Below are 16,826 nucleotides of genomic sequence, written 5' to 3' on the forward strand. Positions count from 1 at the left end.
GGAATCTGTCAAAACTGAATTTTTATTCATAAAACGTGAAAATATAATATTAGGGGGCATTTAAGGGTTAATATTTTATTTTTTATCGAATTCCTTGGACAATTTTCAACAAAATGCAACATGTAGAAAGTCTTTTGCTCAAATAGTTTCAATGTTATGATTAAAAGAAAAAAAAGAAAATCGTCAAAAAAGAGAGCGGTGCCAAAAATAGAGGGATGGCCCAATCAGCACCAAACATAGGATTTCTGGTAACAATCAATAGATGAACGTTCCCTCCAAGTTTGGTCCAAATCGGTGAAGGTTGAATCCAATAATTGTATATTTTTTTGTAAAAACTTCATAAATAAGTGAAAAGTCATGTTTATCTTATGATGATTTACAACGTTTTTTGAAATGTTTTACGAACAAAAATCAAAGTTTCTCACATGGGCTCAACAGAAAAGAAACAATTAGACAGCTTGGGATTGTGGGTACCTATGCACAAATTTTTTTTTGGTCAAACCAATGAAAGGACATTGCATTCCAACTCATGTCCTCTGAAATGACGAAAGAAACAGCCAATCTAAATGTGTTGTATTCATGTCATGCTACGAGCCAAATGTATTATTTTCCTTTAATTTACTTTTACACCCCAAAATCATAATTTTATGAATAATGTTTCAACCACGTAAACACTTTACTGACAATTGTCTCCCCCTCCCTTTTTCCCTATGTGGACTAATTGTTCATACAAAAAGCATGGCTCAAATCCCAAACATTTTCATTTTGAATTGGATACCGTAAAATGCATTTAAAAAATGATGGTGTTTTGAGACATTTTGGCCACTTTTGCAACTACATATTTTCAACATCAGTGGCGTGTATGTCAGATTCTTGCGCAAATTGTGCAGGTCTTCAGAGTTTGGCTTTTTTAAAGTTGGGCTCAGCTTACAGTGCAGAGAGGGACGACATAAACTTTGAAAATTATTTGTACAAAAAGTGAGAAAATCACTGTAACTGTCAAAAAAACACTGTGACTGTTCTATTTCTGAGAAATACATTTTTGGGAGAATGGAATGCTGGGAATGGTATACTGAAGGAGCCATTACACTACCGCAAACAAACTCACACTTTTTCGTGTTTGACAGTTTGCCAAACTCAAAACAAACGTTTGGTAGTGTTAGTGAACTCCGTGTAAAAGGGGTGCCAAACTAAAAAGTGACCCCGTTCGTTTGACAACAGTTGGTGTCAAACCATCGGGGTTTGAGTGTAGTTCCTTAAGGAACTATACTTTCTTTCCTTAATTAGAAATTGGCCTTGTTATAAAAACAAGACACAATGTTTTTATTGAGATTTTAGTGCAATTTTTCGGAACAAAAAAATTGTTATCAATTTCGGAATCTGTTTTTGATTTGAATAACAAATCACACGTAATATATTTTTACATTTTTACATACATTTATTTCGTAACAATATTGCAGTTATACCACAATTCTATAACAAAAAAAAATCCCTGCGCAATTGTTGTACAGTTTACATAACTCACACTTTTAACTAAAAACTCTTAAATTAATGCCTAATGTCAGTAAGCTTAAAAAAAAACAAACTCGACGCTCCAATTAAGTAATTCCGTTTCACGTTTGAAATAAAAAACAATCGCGTTTTCTAAACATCTACACCGATCAGTATGCAACTAATTGTATCGTAACTATTACCTATAGTACTTTTTCGTTTTTTGGAAGACTTTATTTTGCTCACTTTCATGAAATGCGGCACTGTGGCAATCCGTTTTTGTTTTTCTTAAGTTTAGATGATTTTAAGATTTTGTGCAATCGATTTTATGAATTCAAGAGGAAAGCATCAAATCTGTATCAGAATTTGGCTGTTGACTCGGGATGCAGGATTGATGGTGTCCTCTAGACTTGTGAAGGGATGCGGGCAGGGGTCACACACGTTCACTACACTGTTTTCCAATCACGCGGACAATACTTTTAACAATTTGTTTCTAAGGTATATACTACAAGGTTGGAGCTCTCGGGAGATCCGCCTAAGGTACGTTCAGCTTCGGGGGACAGTCTAAGTGTTTTTTTTCTTTACAATTAGGATTTTGAGGGGTATGAGCAATGAGATGGTCATCAGAGGTGGGTGAAATCTGATTTGTTGATGCCGTGGCGTTTGGTAATTTCGACCTGGAAAAATGGGAATGAGCAAATTTTTATGGCGGATCTAACAGAAAAGGGTTATCATTTGGTAATTACTTCTCCGCCGTTCTCGATGTGCCTCGCAAGTGCCCGCTTAATGTGTTTGGCCACCGGTGGGGAGAAGAGATCCGTGTTGATGTAGACGTGATCGTTGTCCAGGTAGATCCGCTCCGTACCCTGGTGGCCCAGCCAACGCAGGGTGAGACTTACGGTGTAACCCACGATGAATGTTAGGACGTAGCCAAGAACCACGGACCACAGGTAGGATAGTCGGTACAGGTAGAAGTAGTCCGAGTCTGGACGGTCTAACCGCTGGGCCATCACCATTGGGGTGATTGTGGTGGAGTTGTATCCGCCGAATTGGCTGCAATGCTCTACGGAAAAGTCCAACATTTTGAGCGGTGGCCGAGGCTGACCAAAACCAACCCATAGGGAGAATGCAATCCCTGTAACTAGACCCACGATTGCACCCTAAAAAAGATAACATTAGGTAGATGTCAACTGAAAAGAACTTCAAAAGATCCTACCCTCTGATTTGCTCGCTTGGTGAACATCCCCAACGAAAACAGCGCAAACAGTGGTCCACCGATGACGCCGAAAATTGTCAACGAGGCTTGCAGAACCCCTCCCATGAACTGAGCTACGAAGGCTACCGCTAAGCAGATAATTCCGTAGATAAAGGCCATGACCTTGGTTGGAAAGCTGGACTGCATGTCTGGCAGAGGTCGTCCCTTGATTTTGGCGTACAGTGGCTTCAGATAGTCCTCCAGTGTAACGGCAGCCAGTGAGTTGAGTGCAGCCGACACCGACGAAAGACTCGCCGAGAAGATCCCCGACACAAACAAGCCGGGAAGACCCGGCATACTGCCCATGGCGTCCACCACAAAGAGTGGCATGGTTTGGTCACGGACCTTGATGCGACCCTGCTTCAATGGATCGCATGTGCTGTAGAAGTAGTAGATCGCCAGTCCACTGAACGAGGTACTCAAACTCAGCAGCGACAGTATGGGCCAGTTTAGCCAAAGCGCTTTCTGGGCAGATTTGAGATCCTTGACGGTTTGAAGTCGCTGAACCTGCGTCTGGTTGACGGCGTACAGCGACAGGTAGGTGAACATGCCTCCGATAACCAGCGACCACCAGGTGTGTCGCGTTGTTGGGTCTGGATCAAAACTGAAAGAAAGTAAAGAACGATTAGTATCTTAATCAAACCATAAACCCATAAAAAAGCCTCACTTCCACAACTCCAGCCGTCCACCCTTTTCGGCCGCCTCCCAGATCGGTCCCAGCCCGCCGGCTTTAACCGCCGCACAGATGATGACGGCGTAGATCGCCGCAAACATCAGCACCGACTGGAACACGTCCGTAAACAGAACCGCCTTCATGCCGCCGATCGTGGAGTAGAACGTACACACGATGCCGATCGCCAGGATCGAGTACGTCTGGTCCAGCCCGGTGACCGCCTCGAGGGCCAAGGCCGGCGCGTAAACAGCGATTCCCATGTACAGAATCATCTGCAGCGTGTAAGCTAGCGACGCCACAAGGCGGGTCTTCTTGCCGAAGCGCATCTCCAGGTACTGGTAGGCACTGCAGGCCTGAAGCTTGAAGAACACCGGCAGGAACAGGTACGCCGCGATGGGGGTGGCCAGCCCGTACGAGATGTTGATCACCACGAACTGGGTGCCGAACTGGTAGTTTTCGTTCGAGACGCCTAGCAGCGTGATGGCGGACATGAAGCTGGCCATCAGGCTGAACGAGACGGGCCAGATCGACATGTTCCGGTCGGCCAGCAGGTACTCCTGGAAGAGATTGAGGTATTATTTTTACCTAATTTATACGTATAATTTGGACAATTATTATTCAATTATTGAAAACTTTATAACAGTATTTCGAGGCTGTAGTGCTATTATGTCGTTTGTCGCTTTTTGACGTTCCGAGAAAAACGCGTTTTTATGTAAACAATAGCAAACACGTTTTGTTTGGTTAACCGTTCTGAGCATTGTCCCAAAGTTTGGTTGAATTTGGTTGCCAGAGTCCCGAGTTATAATTACAAATGTTACAGTAGCCGAGCTTGTAGCTACTTGTGTCAAATGCGTTCTGACCTCAAATCTCTTGGTCAGTTGTCGCACTTACATCAATTTTCAGGGTGTGTCAAATCGCACGACAAGACTCCCCCTCCCCACTATGTTACGTAATAAAAGAACGCTCACTAAGCTAAGTTTATCAAATCTCTAGTGCCATCTTCTATCTATATCTATCTTCTTCTTCTATATATAAGCAATTCTCTGAGATTTCGGTCATGCGATTTTTTTTGTATTTTTGAATCCGGCTGAAACTTTTTTGGTGCCTTCGGTATGCCCAAAGAAGCCATTTTGCATCATTAGTTTGTTCATATAAATTTCCATACAAATTTGGCAGCTGTCCATACAAAAATGATATATGAAAATTCAAAAATCTGTATCTTTTGAAGGAATTTTTTGTTCGATTTGGTGTCTTCGGCAAAGTTGTAGGTATGGATAAGGACTACACTGAAAACAAATGATACACGGTAAAAAATTGTGGTTTTTAATTTAACTTTTTTTCATTAAAACTTGATTTGCAAAAAACACTATTTTTATTTTATTTTTTGATATGTTTTAGGGGACATAAAACGCCAACATTTCAGAAATTTCCAGGTTGTGCAAAAAATCTTTGACCGAGTTATGAATTTTCGAATCAATACTGATTTTTTCAAAAAATCGAAATATTGGTCGCAAAAATTTTAAAACTTAATTTTTTGATGTAAAATCAAGTTTGCAATCAAAAAGTACTCTAGTGAAATTTTCATAAAGTGCACCGTTTTCAAGTTAAAGCAAGTTATTTTGCTTTTTTGAACATTGTTGATACGACCTTTAGTTGCTAAGATATTGCCATGCAGAGGTTAAAAAACAGGAAAATTGATGTTATCTAAGTCTTACCCAAACAACACACCATATTCTAATGTCGATATCTCAGCAACTAATGGTCCGATTTTCAATGTTAAAATACGAAACATTCGTGAAATTTTCCGTTCTTTTCGAAAAAAATATTTTCATTTTTTTTTAAATCAAGAATAACATTTCAGAAAGGCGTAATATTGAATGTTTGGCCCTTTTGAAATGCTAGTCTTGATTTGAAAATTTTCAAAATATTATTTTCGGAAAGATCGGAAAATTTTGGCCACTCTGGAACCATTTCAGGAAAATCTGCAGATTGTATGGGAAAAGTTACGTAAAATCAAATTTTGATCACAGGAGAATAATATAATAATAATAACCCAAGTAACCATCCTGCACTAAAAGAAATCATTAATAGGCTGTAAACCAGCATTCCACAGCTAATCTGCATTAAAACAGCTAATCTTAGAGCAAATCAGCTGTAAAGCAACTGCTCTAGCATATGCTGAAATGCAGCACATTTAATGCTGCTACCAGCAACACTGCCTAATTTTTTCCCATTAAACTGGCAACACAGTTGAGATGTGAAAGAGAAAGAATGATGAAAACAAAAACAAAATATCTCTGTCTCGCTTATCCCTCACGAAAACCAAACAGCTGAGGAAAAAACGGAACGGCTGTCAGTCGCAGCTGAGATTAAATCCAATTTCGATATGTTGCACGATTAATTTTATGTTCAATGATGTGAAATTGCGACAAGAATTGCGGTGTAACCAAGGTGTAACATAATAAAAAGGGAATCATCACTTCTGCTGGACAGATTTCTTTGACTTAGAGGGTGCAGGTTGGCATTTTTGGGGCCAGTTCGATATCAAATGCAAACGGCAATTGTCGATGTTTAACTTGTGATTCCACCGTAAGAACCACAATTTCCCAAGGAATTATTGCTTTCAAATGATTCTCCGTTGAGAGTTCGGCATGCTGCCCCGAGGTTGCAACACACCGTTGATGAATCTGTCCAAGTCCGTCGTTTGGCTTCCTTTTTATGATTATTTAGTCTCGAGAAAAAGTTAGTACATTCCAGTACGAAATGCAACTTACATATACTACTGAAACTGCGCCCGAATCTCACCGCTTATTTAGGGATGACGGCAAGCGTGCATGATTCGATCAACGTAAAACATCAACAACCCGTGCCTGGCATCAAATCTCCAACACCAAGCTTTTCATCAAATAAATTGTTCCCCTCCCCCTCTCAGCCATTTCCTCCCATCAAGCTGTGCCGGTAAAGAAGTAAACAAACCGAAAATAGAACTGAGGAAGGAGGACAAGAGAGAGTGAGATGACAACATTTTTGCATCTCATAATTTTTTTTGACGTTTTGCAGGGCCGGATCAAGAACAGTAGGGGCCCAGCTCTAAAACAGAAATATAAAGTCCAAACTCAGCTGCAAATCAGCTGTAAAAGCGCTTTTCCAGCAATTTCCAAAACAACTCAGCTGTTATTACCTGCAGGTAAAGCGCTGTTAGTGCTGAACAATTTCTACTTTTAGTGCTGATTGGTTACTTGGGAATAGAATAATAAATACCTAAGCAAATACGTTGTTATGGTTTCGTTTGAGCAACCTGCCAAAAATGTATGAAATTTCGTAATTTTTGTTCTCGTGGATCAATTTTACTTTTTTCCCAGGTATTTAAAAACGTAGGTTTTAAAGAAAACCTAGATGAATGGGTATCAAAAGATCGGAAATTTTATGCCCTTTCCGATTCCAAATAGGTTGACTTGTAAATCGTGGACCGGTTCGGATGCCGGCGGATTTTCCTACGACGTAATTCCGGGTTGGTACAAAATTCCAACGAAAAATCTGTTCTATCGATACAAATACCCCCAAAACGGTGTTATACCCACTCCAAAATGTTTATTTAGCAATTCTATGGTAATATATTGACATTTAGTTGAATTAAAAGTTTGCAAAATTAAGTTTAGATAAGTTTCATATAGAATTTCCAGAGTTATATAAACTTTTATACTAAGTAGTTAGTAAACTTTATATTCAATCCAAATTCTTTTTTTAATCAGTCAAGGATGCCTATTTGGAGTTGGGAGACTGGATTTATGGTGATTTGTCAACACATAACATTATTTATGTTAATTTTTCGAAAGGTGTACAAACTTTTTTTGCACCTTTTTTATTTTCGTAATAGTATTTGTTATATAACTTTTTATAGAAATCATCTTTTCATGAGCTTTTTGTAGCAAAATGTTTGGCATGAGTTTCTGAACAAAACGTAGTACTAGGTTCCTGTCAAACTTTAAATTTTTCACATGTTTCATCACAAAATGTGCATAGTGCCCAAGGGGTGTAAATACTTTTTTCACATACTGTATATTTATGAAAATTTTGTTTTTTTTTTCTTTTCAGTTAACAATATAATGATAAACAATGTATTTTAAATACCTAGTTAACAATCGATGGCACAAGTTTTTTTTTTTCAAAGAAAATTAAAATTTTCAGCAAATAATATTTTGTGTGCCCTATGATTTTTCGAAAAAGTGTCCACGTGGTTTATCGATAGATATATTTTTTTACATAACTTATTTTTATTAGGTCCTTTTAGGTACTACGATCAGGTTAGAACCGGGATCATAAGGATGAATAGATGTTGAACAAGTTTCTGTTAACTTTAAATCACAGAGTATTCGGAGCATGCCCAACACGTATTTCCACCGCATAAGATCTCCAAAACATGAATATATCCTGAGATCTTGTCATAAGCATTTGAAAATGCATTTTTAAAATTCATTGTTGTAACTTGTGGCCCTTTTTGGACTAAATTATTATTGATGAAGTTTGATGAAATGAAATATTTTATTGAAGCCTCCTGTGAAGAGATATTTTTCATAAATGGTCTAATATTCGAGAAATGTTGACTCTTGCTTAGGGGATGCCTTTAACCCCGTATTTCCTTACAACTGAACATCACGCGATCATCGGCCGATACTTTTCGAGCTACTTGTGTTATGTATGCCAAGCTAGGCATGTTTTCAAAACAGAATCGGAACAAAACAAAACAAACCAAATTGAAAGCAATTGAATTTTTGTTTGATTCTTGCAATGTTGAATTTTGTTTTAGGCTGGTACAAATTTTATTTAAAGTTTTTGCCCCCTTCAATGTTGGACTGAAAAATCAGGGGGCAAGAAAATATTTTTCAAAAAACTTCAATATTTTTATGAAAATTTTAGTGCAATTAGTTAAAATCAATTTAAAATGAATTCCCCTGCGTTTATAATCATTTTTAGCATGTTTGGGTTGATTTAAAAATCTTTTGAATTTTTGAAAATTTTCGATGTCTACTATCGCTAAAGTTTTTTTTTCGCTAAAATTTTTGTTTTCGTCAAATTTTACATTTTTTGAAAACTTTTATAGCAAAACAACTGAACTAGTGTAAAATACATTTTAAAACACTTTTTCCATGCAAATGTTGAAACTATGGCATGTTATTTTAATATTTATATTTTTTTATTTTTTTGCCCCCCCCTCGACTCCGGCCAGAGCCGAGGGACAACAACTTTCAAAAATATTTGCATCGGCCTTATCCACTAATTTCTGTTGATCGCAAACATTTTATTTGTTTTCAATATGCGTCAAAGATACTGGTTCTATTTTAGCTTTTCTACTTCTAAAATCACAATAAAGTGATTTTTAAGGCCGCAATGATAGTGTTATAATATAACTAATTTCTAAGAATCGCTTACCGTCGTAGTTTTCTGCTTTCCGCCGGAGAACCTGTAGTAGACGCCGATGCCGGCCGACACCATCAGCATGGCGATAAACACGACGTAGTCCCACACGCCGAAAGAGGCCATGTTGGATGCTTTGGGATGCCACAAATCCTACCTACTCCCAGTCGCCACCGTGTCGCACTGTAAATATATAATTTTAGAGCAAAGAAAACATTCCATTAATTTGGGCGGGAAAACAAGGAAAACATTGTATGCTGTGGAATTTTGATTCGCGAAAACGGGTGCGTTCCGCGTTGGTTGAATTTTGTTGCAGTTTCAAGTGTTGGTTTGAGAGCGTTTAAGGTAGAAAGTCCACAAATAAATTGCATTTTATATGTGGACTGTCGAGAGGACAATTTTCAAGTTTGAAGATAACATTTTACTGTACTGCAATTCCCCAAGAAAACAAGTTAATTGAAATCACGCTCTTTGCAAGTGCTTCTATCAAAAGGGTCAAATAAATCAAGGTCTACGAAGGGCTTCTTCTACTCCCAAAAATAAAACGCATTTTACGAAGACCTATAAATAAGGAGCGAATGTGAGTCGCAATAGCACCAAACACTGCAAATATTTTATTCAAACCAAAATTCAGAATGCTTGCTATGTTTTGCACCGATGTGGCCCACTCTCCACTGGAACGATTTCGGATTGCTGACTCGGTTAAAATGTCTATTTTTGCAAAACCCAGCCAAGCGCTTAAAACCGTGGCGTGGGAATAAACACATATTGTTGCCATTTGGCGAAACTTAACGCCACGTGCAAAGTGGCGGTTGAAGGTTTAATTGGTCGACCTGGTTAATATCTTGTTAGGCAATGAATCGATACCAGCTAGAAATTATTACAAGATTCTATTCAAGTTCTTCGTGAAACATTTTTATTGATATTTATACAAAAAATCAAATAAACTAGAATATCAGAATATGAGCATTTTGTGGTACCAAATGCCTTTGATAAACACAATCAATCGTTTTCCTCAAACAGCTGAGTCGAAAGTCCCATTCCCAGTGTTGCATCATTCAATTGATCTTAAACGCCACCAATTTGGCTGATACAGCTCTGATAGAAACAGACGTGCAGTTCCTTTGTCACCATGAATGAGCGTGTAGACCAGCTCTTGGCACCGTGGACATCGTGCGGCGCCCCGAATTGCCCAATATTAAGTGAGATTGTCAAGAAGATTGTAAAACGCTTGAGTGATGAGTTGCGAAATTTAGACCGTGTAGGGTAAAGGGACATTTTTTCTTCCCCTATAATTAAAGTGCCAAGTTGGGTTTTGAAGGCTCAAGATATGATTTCAACAATGATTACGCAGCAATCAAAACTGATTACAACTTGCCAAAAATATATTCTGTCTCAAAAAGCTAATGGACAAAGATTGATGACCACCAATTAGGCTATAATTTGGCTGAGAAAAAGCAAATTTGACTTGTCGCAATGAGTATAGTACTGCATCATTGTTGCAGCAGGCATGATTGCAACAGCGGAAATTATGTCTATTTACATTACCCTCAATGATGTCCTGATAACGCGTCATAAAGGTCGAAAGATGCGCGACAGTTGCATTGTTTTACAAAACAGTTACAGGGATTAATTTCTGTTGCCAACCGCAAACTATTTCAAACAAACACTTATCGCTGGTGTTATCTAAGTTTTTCGAAGATTGATAACGACAACACGTGACAAACTACATGCAACAACTAACCTTTTGTAAAACATGTGTACTCACTTGGACTATCGAGGTACACTATCAGCTGTTCTAGTTGCCAGAATTTGGGTTACAATTTGACAACGACCTTGAGTTCATTTGTACATACAAATAACTAGTGTTTGTTTTGAGAATTACGATTTATAGTTGAGCAGAATACATCATTCAATACTTAATTTATCATTTAAAATAAAGAAAAATAAAAAATGCCATGGATTTAACATTTGATTGAAAAAAAGTACACAGCAAAAAAATTTTAATTTAGCTGCGTTTAAAAGGCCCGGGCGAAAAAATGTTTGGCCTTATTGTACGAAATTTTATGTTATATTACATGTAGAAAATTGCAACTCATTGGTGAGGGAACCGAAATTCCAAGCTTATATTGAATATAATACTAAGGCGCCATCCTCTTCGTGTGTGATCGGTTTGAAACCCGCAAGTTTGAATATTTTTTGCGTGCGGAAATAGTGTGCATTTATTGTGTATTATTAAATGGAATTTCTCATAAAGGTAATTTGCACATTGTGCATGCTTCTGCATGCGATTTTGCCTTTATTTTTTTTACTGTGTACAGTACACGAATACTGTAATAGTCTATTATGTATTTTTCAACCGTTTTAAAAATACTTTGAAACCTTTATTTTTTTTATTTCTTAAAAACTTCATTAATTTTTACAACGGCTTTTTTGGTTATTCGGTTATTTTTGAATGAAAAATTATAGCCAAGTATCATGGTCGTTTTGAATGTGCGTTGTTTGTATTTGTTAAAAAATTTAAAATTTTGAAACAATTTAAATAATTCAAAATAGTTTCGTTATCGAAGCCTTATTTTGTTGATGCAATCAACAGTTTGATCGAAACTGTATTTTATTTTTCCCAACTTGAGGAGTTCTACGAAAAACTTTACTTCTCTTGTTTCATGTTTTTGCCTTCCTCACCTTACTGAGGAAATGAACTTATTAGATTGACCTCGTAGACCCACCTTCACGTATACAAATCGACTCAGAATCATGTTCTGAGCAAATGTCTGTATGTCAAAGTTAATGCCGTTCCCCCCCCCCCCCTTCAAAATTGGTCCGAAAAATCAGGGGGCAAAAAATATTTTTTCAAAAAAAATATCAAAATTTCAATAAAAATAGAAGTCTAATCAACTGAGAACAATTTTAAATGCCTTTTTCTGCATTGATGATCATATTTAACATGTTTGGACTCGTTTAAAAATATTTTGAACTTTTATGAAATTATAATGTACAACACCGCAAAAAAAATTTTTCTCTCAAAAATAATATTTTCGTCAGTATTTAGAAATTTTGGAAATCAATGATTGCAAAACAACTGGACAGGTGTATTATGCATGATGCACACTTTTTTCATTCAAATGTTGACACCGTGGTCTGTAATTTCAATTTTTAGCTTTTTTTTTATTTGATTAAATCTCCAAAAATACAATTTAGGCTATAAACTTACCACATACAGCACCGCTTCAAGTAAGCACGCAAATTTATGCCATTTACTGGCCAAAAAGATCAAATTTATTGCACTTTTGATCATAATTTATATTTTGACCATTTCTCATCATTTTGGTGGCACATACATCTACACGCAAGATGAGAGGTTAACTGCTTAACGTGAAGACTTCCATCATTGTCATGATTTTTCGTTCAAATATATAAATTTTGCGTCGCATTCAATATTTTGACAAAATTCCTTCAACAAGTTGTTTAGAATAGTGCCCTACACATGCTGATTCCTTTTGGTAACAATTATCCCATTCCTTGTAAAGTTATGGAAATCGTCATTAATCAATGATTGCCAACTAGGACGTCAATGACTGTGCCACAAAATTATATAAATTTTGAAGCACATTTGATTTAGATCAAAAAATCTTTCAGTGTCTTCAAGAAGGCAACAACCAGCACATGCTAATTCCTTTTGGTGCAGATATTCGTTAAATTGAATTTAATACAGAATATTTTATAGTGATGATCAATTTTCTTCGAAAATGATCAACGGCTTCACCTTAACGGAAGTCGCCATCAATATCTTTTCACTTGCGCTAACGATTTCAATGCGCTTAAGATATAAAATTGCTTCCAACTATCGGCAACATGTTCTTTTGCACTTTAGTTAGTCACTCACTTGAAAAATAATCCCGAAACTGGTAAATAATTAGCAAGCGCCATAAAAAAAACTAACGCGCCAAGTCTTTTGACGCTTCAATGTTGACGACCTATTCCAATCGAAGGCTGAAGAAAACCGAGCAAGAAGCGAAGGCAAATAAAGAACAAAGGGTGGCCACCAACACCACCAGGCAGCGCCTGTTGGAGTGAGCCTGCGATGCCAGGGAATTTTCTCTACAAATGCTACTTTTCGTGAGTGTTCGCTTAAAATAACATAAATTAGGGTAGCACTAAGGAGGCCCAAAAGAGCGCTGAAAGAAAAAAAGAATTAAGCTGAAAATAGGAAAATGGGCGTGGCCCAATGCACTCGACTGATTAGAATGCATTTGGGAAATATTTTTTTTAAATGCTTGTAAAAGGAATGGCATAACTTTTAATAACAGGGAAAATAAACAGAAATGTTCACAAAAAGTTGCTTTGCTCGTTGGTGTACTTGGTTTTAGTAAATTTCAAGGAACACTCCAGATTATCCAGCTCCAGCATCATTCAAACAAGACCGCTTATTAGGCTTAAAATGGGTATATTTCCCCTAGCTACTAAGTATCGGTGTCAATGTATTGTCCGTTTCTCTCGAAGGTACACGCCGCGCGGCATTTCAGAATGTGCCGCAGACACTGTTGCCAGCGATTTTCTGCACTTTTGGTGCAATAAAAAACATTTCCGGCAGCAATGCCATGCAATTAGAAGAAGAAGATCAACAAAAACAAGACGCACAGTATGGGATTTGACAGCGCGCATTTGCCGAAAGTGCGGCGCGTCGTTTTGAGGCTGGTATGCCGCGTGTCTTTTTCGGGAATACGCGCAATAATACAGTCCAAACTCGATTATCCGAAAGCCTAGGGTAAGTTGCATCTCGGAAAATCGAACCACGAAAAAATTTTTTTACTTGTTTAAGATAGCGGCCAATATGGCGGCAAAATATTGACAAAATATTGGAAAAAAGCTTTTTATTATTTAATATGTATTCAACTATTCAAATTTGTCTAAAATGGGGTCGTAGAACTCAAATTCGATGTTTAAATCAAGAAAAATAAAAAAAAAAACCTTTTTTTTGTTCGTGATTTGATTTGATTATCCGAAGTTCCATACAAACCTTCGGCTAATGGAAACTTCGAAAAATCGAGGCTTCGGATAATCGAGTCTGTGGACTGTAATAAAATTTGAAAATAATTTATTAAATTATTCATATTGGAGTTTTAGTTAAGGTATCAAACAAAACAATGTTTTTTGCTTATTTAAAGAAGCATAAAAAAAATTGCAGGATCTTTGAAAAAAAAGTTACTTAATCCACCATTCGGTGGTTAGCGCCTTTCTCACATCCATAAAATAAGTACTTTCAGTCAAAATAGCATAATTGCCTTTTAACAGGTTTAAAGAATAAAGGTTCATCAACGGTTGACAACCTTAGTCAGATCTTCAATCTTTGGGTTCGTTGGAAAGGTCTTTTGATATCCCATACAACGATGGGTCGCATGCTAGATCCGGACAAAGTTTTCATCAAAATGTCTGAGATCCAGCATATGAAAAGTGCTAAAATATCGCTTAAGTGCTCATAACTTTTGATACGGTTATCAAATTTTCAATCTTTTGGGCTCATTGGAAAAGTCTTTCAAATACCTTTCTTAAAAAATATAAAATAACGAGTTTCTTGCAAAAAACAACACTTTTTTTTTAAATCTTCCAGACTTGAGTCTAAAATGTTTTTTAGAATAACTTTTGAAGTACTTTACCAAACATCTTGATTTACATCTAGAATGAGACCAAAACGGCCAAAAACCTTTCATCCAGTCCGGAGATAATCGAGTGACAATTTTTAGATTAACATCCCTACCCTATACACACACAGCTATTTGTTCAGAACATGATTCTGAATCGATATGTATACGTGAAAGTGGGTCTAGGACATTGATTCTCAACGGGGGTACCGGGCCTACTTGATTTACATGGTAGGGGGTACCGGCGTAGAAGAAGGTTGAGAATCGCTGGTCTAGGAAGTCAAATTAAGAAGTTCATTTTTTAAGTGATTTTATAGCCTTTCCTCAGTAAGTTATTTTGATTTTTATAATTTCATGGAGACATTCATTGTTTTTGACCCAATCAGTCAATATTCTACACTCTCGGCAAACAACCGGCTTGAGACAGCGTGTTTTTTTCGGCGTAAACACATCGCCCATCAACATTTAGTCAGTCTACAGTAGAGTACTAGCGTGTTGGCTACATTCCTTCTAAATTCATTCAACAACACTCACTCTCACCCTCCCCCCCCCATCCCATCGCTTGCCGTCCCTTCTTTGCGTCGGCGCCTCGCCAATCAGTTCGGTTCTACTCTTTCTGACGTCGACAGGCGACGACGACCTTGCCCGCGAGCTCATGGGTTTCACAATCAACAAAACTCTCCTCCCGTATGATTGTGCACGTGACGTCACAGAGCCGACTGTTTTGACCGTCGTCGAAAATCAATAACTGGGCCAAGTTCTTTGCGTTCATTGATTTTGATTCGAACGAGTTCTTACCTCTCCTACGTCCAGAACTTCCAGTCCCCGGTTATGCAACAACGCCGCTGGGGTGTTCCCTGGGTTCGACTTTGACCTGCACAGTTGACGACCTGCGGTCGTCGCGACGACTAAGCGATTTGTGTAATGAGTGACGATCGTCGGCGAGGTGTAAAACAACCAGAAACGCTTCACTCGCACTAGCATGAAACCGCACAGACTTGCGATGATAAGTTTGAGGTTATGATTTTGATGTTGAGTTTCATTTTCGTTTCTCCGTCTCAGCTGATCGTGACAGCGATGAAAGCAGCATAATTTTCGGTGATTTCTCTTCACTTGTTTGGCTCCCCTCTGTTGTTGGCACTTTCTCACACTTTTTTTTCGGTTGGCGTCTTCAAGTGACCGTAACTCTCGCGGGTTCGGACAATTAAAATCCGCGAAAATCCCCCGCCCGACGTACGTTCGTGAATCACAAATGCCTCGTTGATACAATGTTGCAGTGGCGAAATTACTCAAGAACAAATTAAAATTCACACAATTTTTTACCCAACCGAACTGCCAAAACTAAAGAAGAAGGAAACGAGCGAAGGTAAAAATAAAATTCTACTGCACTGAACCCGTATAGGACAGTGTGCGATTAAAACGTAAGAAAGACACAGACCACGAGGGGGAAATTCACGGTCTAACCACGGGGAGAGCGCGCCTGCGACTGACTGGTGGAGGTACTCGGCGCGCTCGTGTTATAACTGTCTCACGATGACTCGCGAGAGTGCTGCACTGTGCTTCCTTTTTATAGTTTTTTTTCATCTTTTTGTGTTCTTATTTTGTTTAATATTTTTAAATTATTTTATAACTTTGATGTTTGACAAATATTCAAAAGGGTTTTGTTTAATTTGAGTTTTGTTTGAATATTTTGGTCGCGGGTTGAAGTTGGATTGGTTTGCTGTCCATAATTTTATTCTCATTCTCTTCGTAATTTCATTCTCACATCCATGATAATGTAGCTTGTGAGTGACTCGTTGGTTCATTTCATAATTGAGTGATATTTGTTTGTACCGAGTTTAATTTAATACCACAATTCTGGAGTTTTTTTTTGAAAAGGTCCAATAAACCAAATTTTCAATTTTTGCTTTTTGGGTGTTTTAGAACCGCCTTGAGTCAGGGGTATTCAAAAACACCCAAAAAGCAAAAATTGAAAATTTGGTTTATGAGACCTTTAAAAAAAAAACTCCAGAATTGCACCGTTTTATACTCATCTGCAAGGTATTGCGAAAAATAAGGCTATAAGAAAAAAAAACAGATTATTCGCTCTACAGCATTGCCTTGGCGTTCTCGATTGCAAGATTCCCACTCGAAACTAGGTGTCCGAAGGCTTGATTGTTGAGGCAATTGCAAACCTCTTTTTACACCTAAGCTTCCATCCACCCCGGGATTCGAACTGTCGACCTTTGGATTGTTAGTCCAACTGCCTACCAGCGACCCCACCGAGGCAGGGCCCACTGGGAGACGAATCCTACATCTGGATTGAGCTAACGATCTCACCCTCTAGGTTAGACCGGGGCCAACATTTACT

General features: G+C 37.9%; 1 protein-coding gene across 1 annotated transcript; it reads right to left on the reverse strand.

Moving 5' to 3' along the window:
• Positions 1-1,413: 1,413 nt before the first annotated feature.
• Positions 1,414-15,978, reverse strand: LOC6054798 (putative sodium-dependent multivitamin transporter). Its single transcript, XM_038263084.1, has 6 exons — positions 15,275-15,978; positions 8,850-9,017; positions 3,414-3,976; positions 2,708-3,350; positions 2,238-2,651; positions 1,414-2,168 (listed from the first exon to the last, which is right to left on the reverse strand). Exons 2-6 carry the CDS (start codon positions 8,958-8,960, stop codon positions 2,115-2,117), a joined length of 1,785 nt encoding a protein of 594 aa, XP_038119012.1. The 5' UTR covers positions 8,961-9,017; positions 15,275-15,978; the 3' UTR covers positions 1,414-2,114.
• Between the last annotated feature and the right edge of the window lie 848 nt (positions 15,979-16,826).

Source organism: Culex quinquefasciatus, chromosome 3 (genome assembly GCF_015732765.1).
Source record: "Culex quinquefasciatus strain JHB chromosome 3, VPISU_Cqui_1.0_pri_paternal, whole genome shotgun sequence".
NCBI classification, from domain to species: Eukaryota; Metazoa; Arthropoda; class Insecta; order Diptera; family Culicidae; genus Culex; species Culex quinquefasciatus.

Bases quoted from the DNA above. Each gene is read 5' to 3' on its own strand.
- LOC6054798 (XM_038263084.1), bottom strand. From the start codon at position 8,960: ATGGCCTCTTTCGGCGTGTGGGACTACGTCGTGTTTATCGCCATGCTG. The intron at 3,351-3,413 runs GTGAGGCTTTTT...ACTTTCTTTCAG, and splicing joins GGACGGCTGGAGTTGTGGAA to TTTTGATCCAGACCCAACAA. The intron at 2,652-2,707 runs GTAGGATCTTTT...TATCTTTTTTAG, and splicing joins CCAAGCGAGCAAATCAGAGG to GGTGCAATCGTGGGTCTAGT.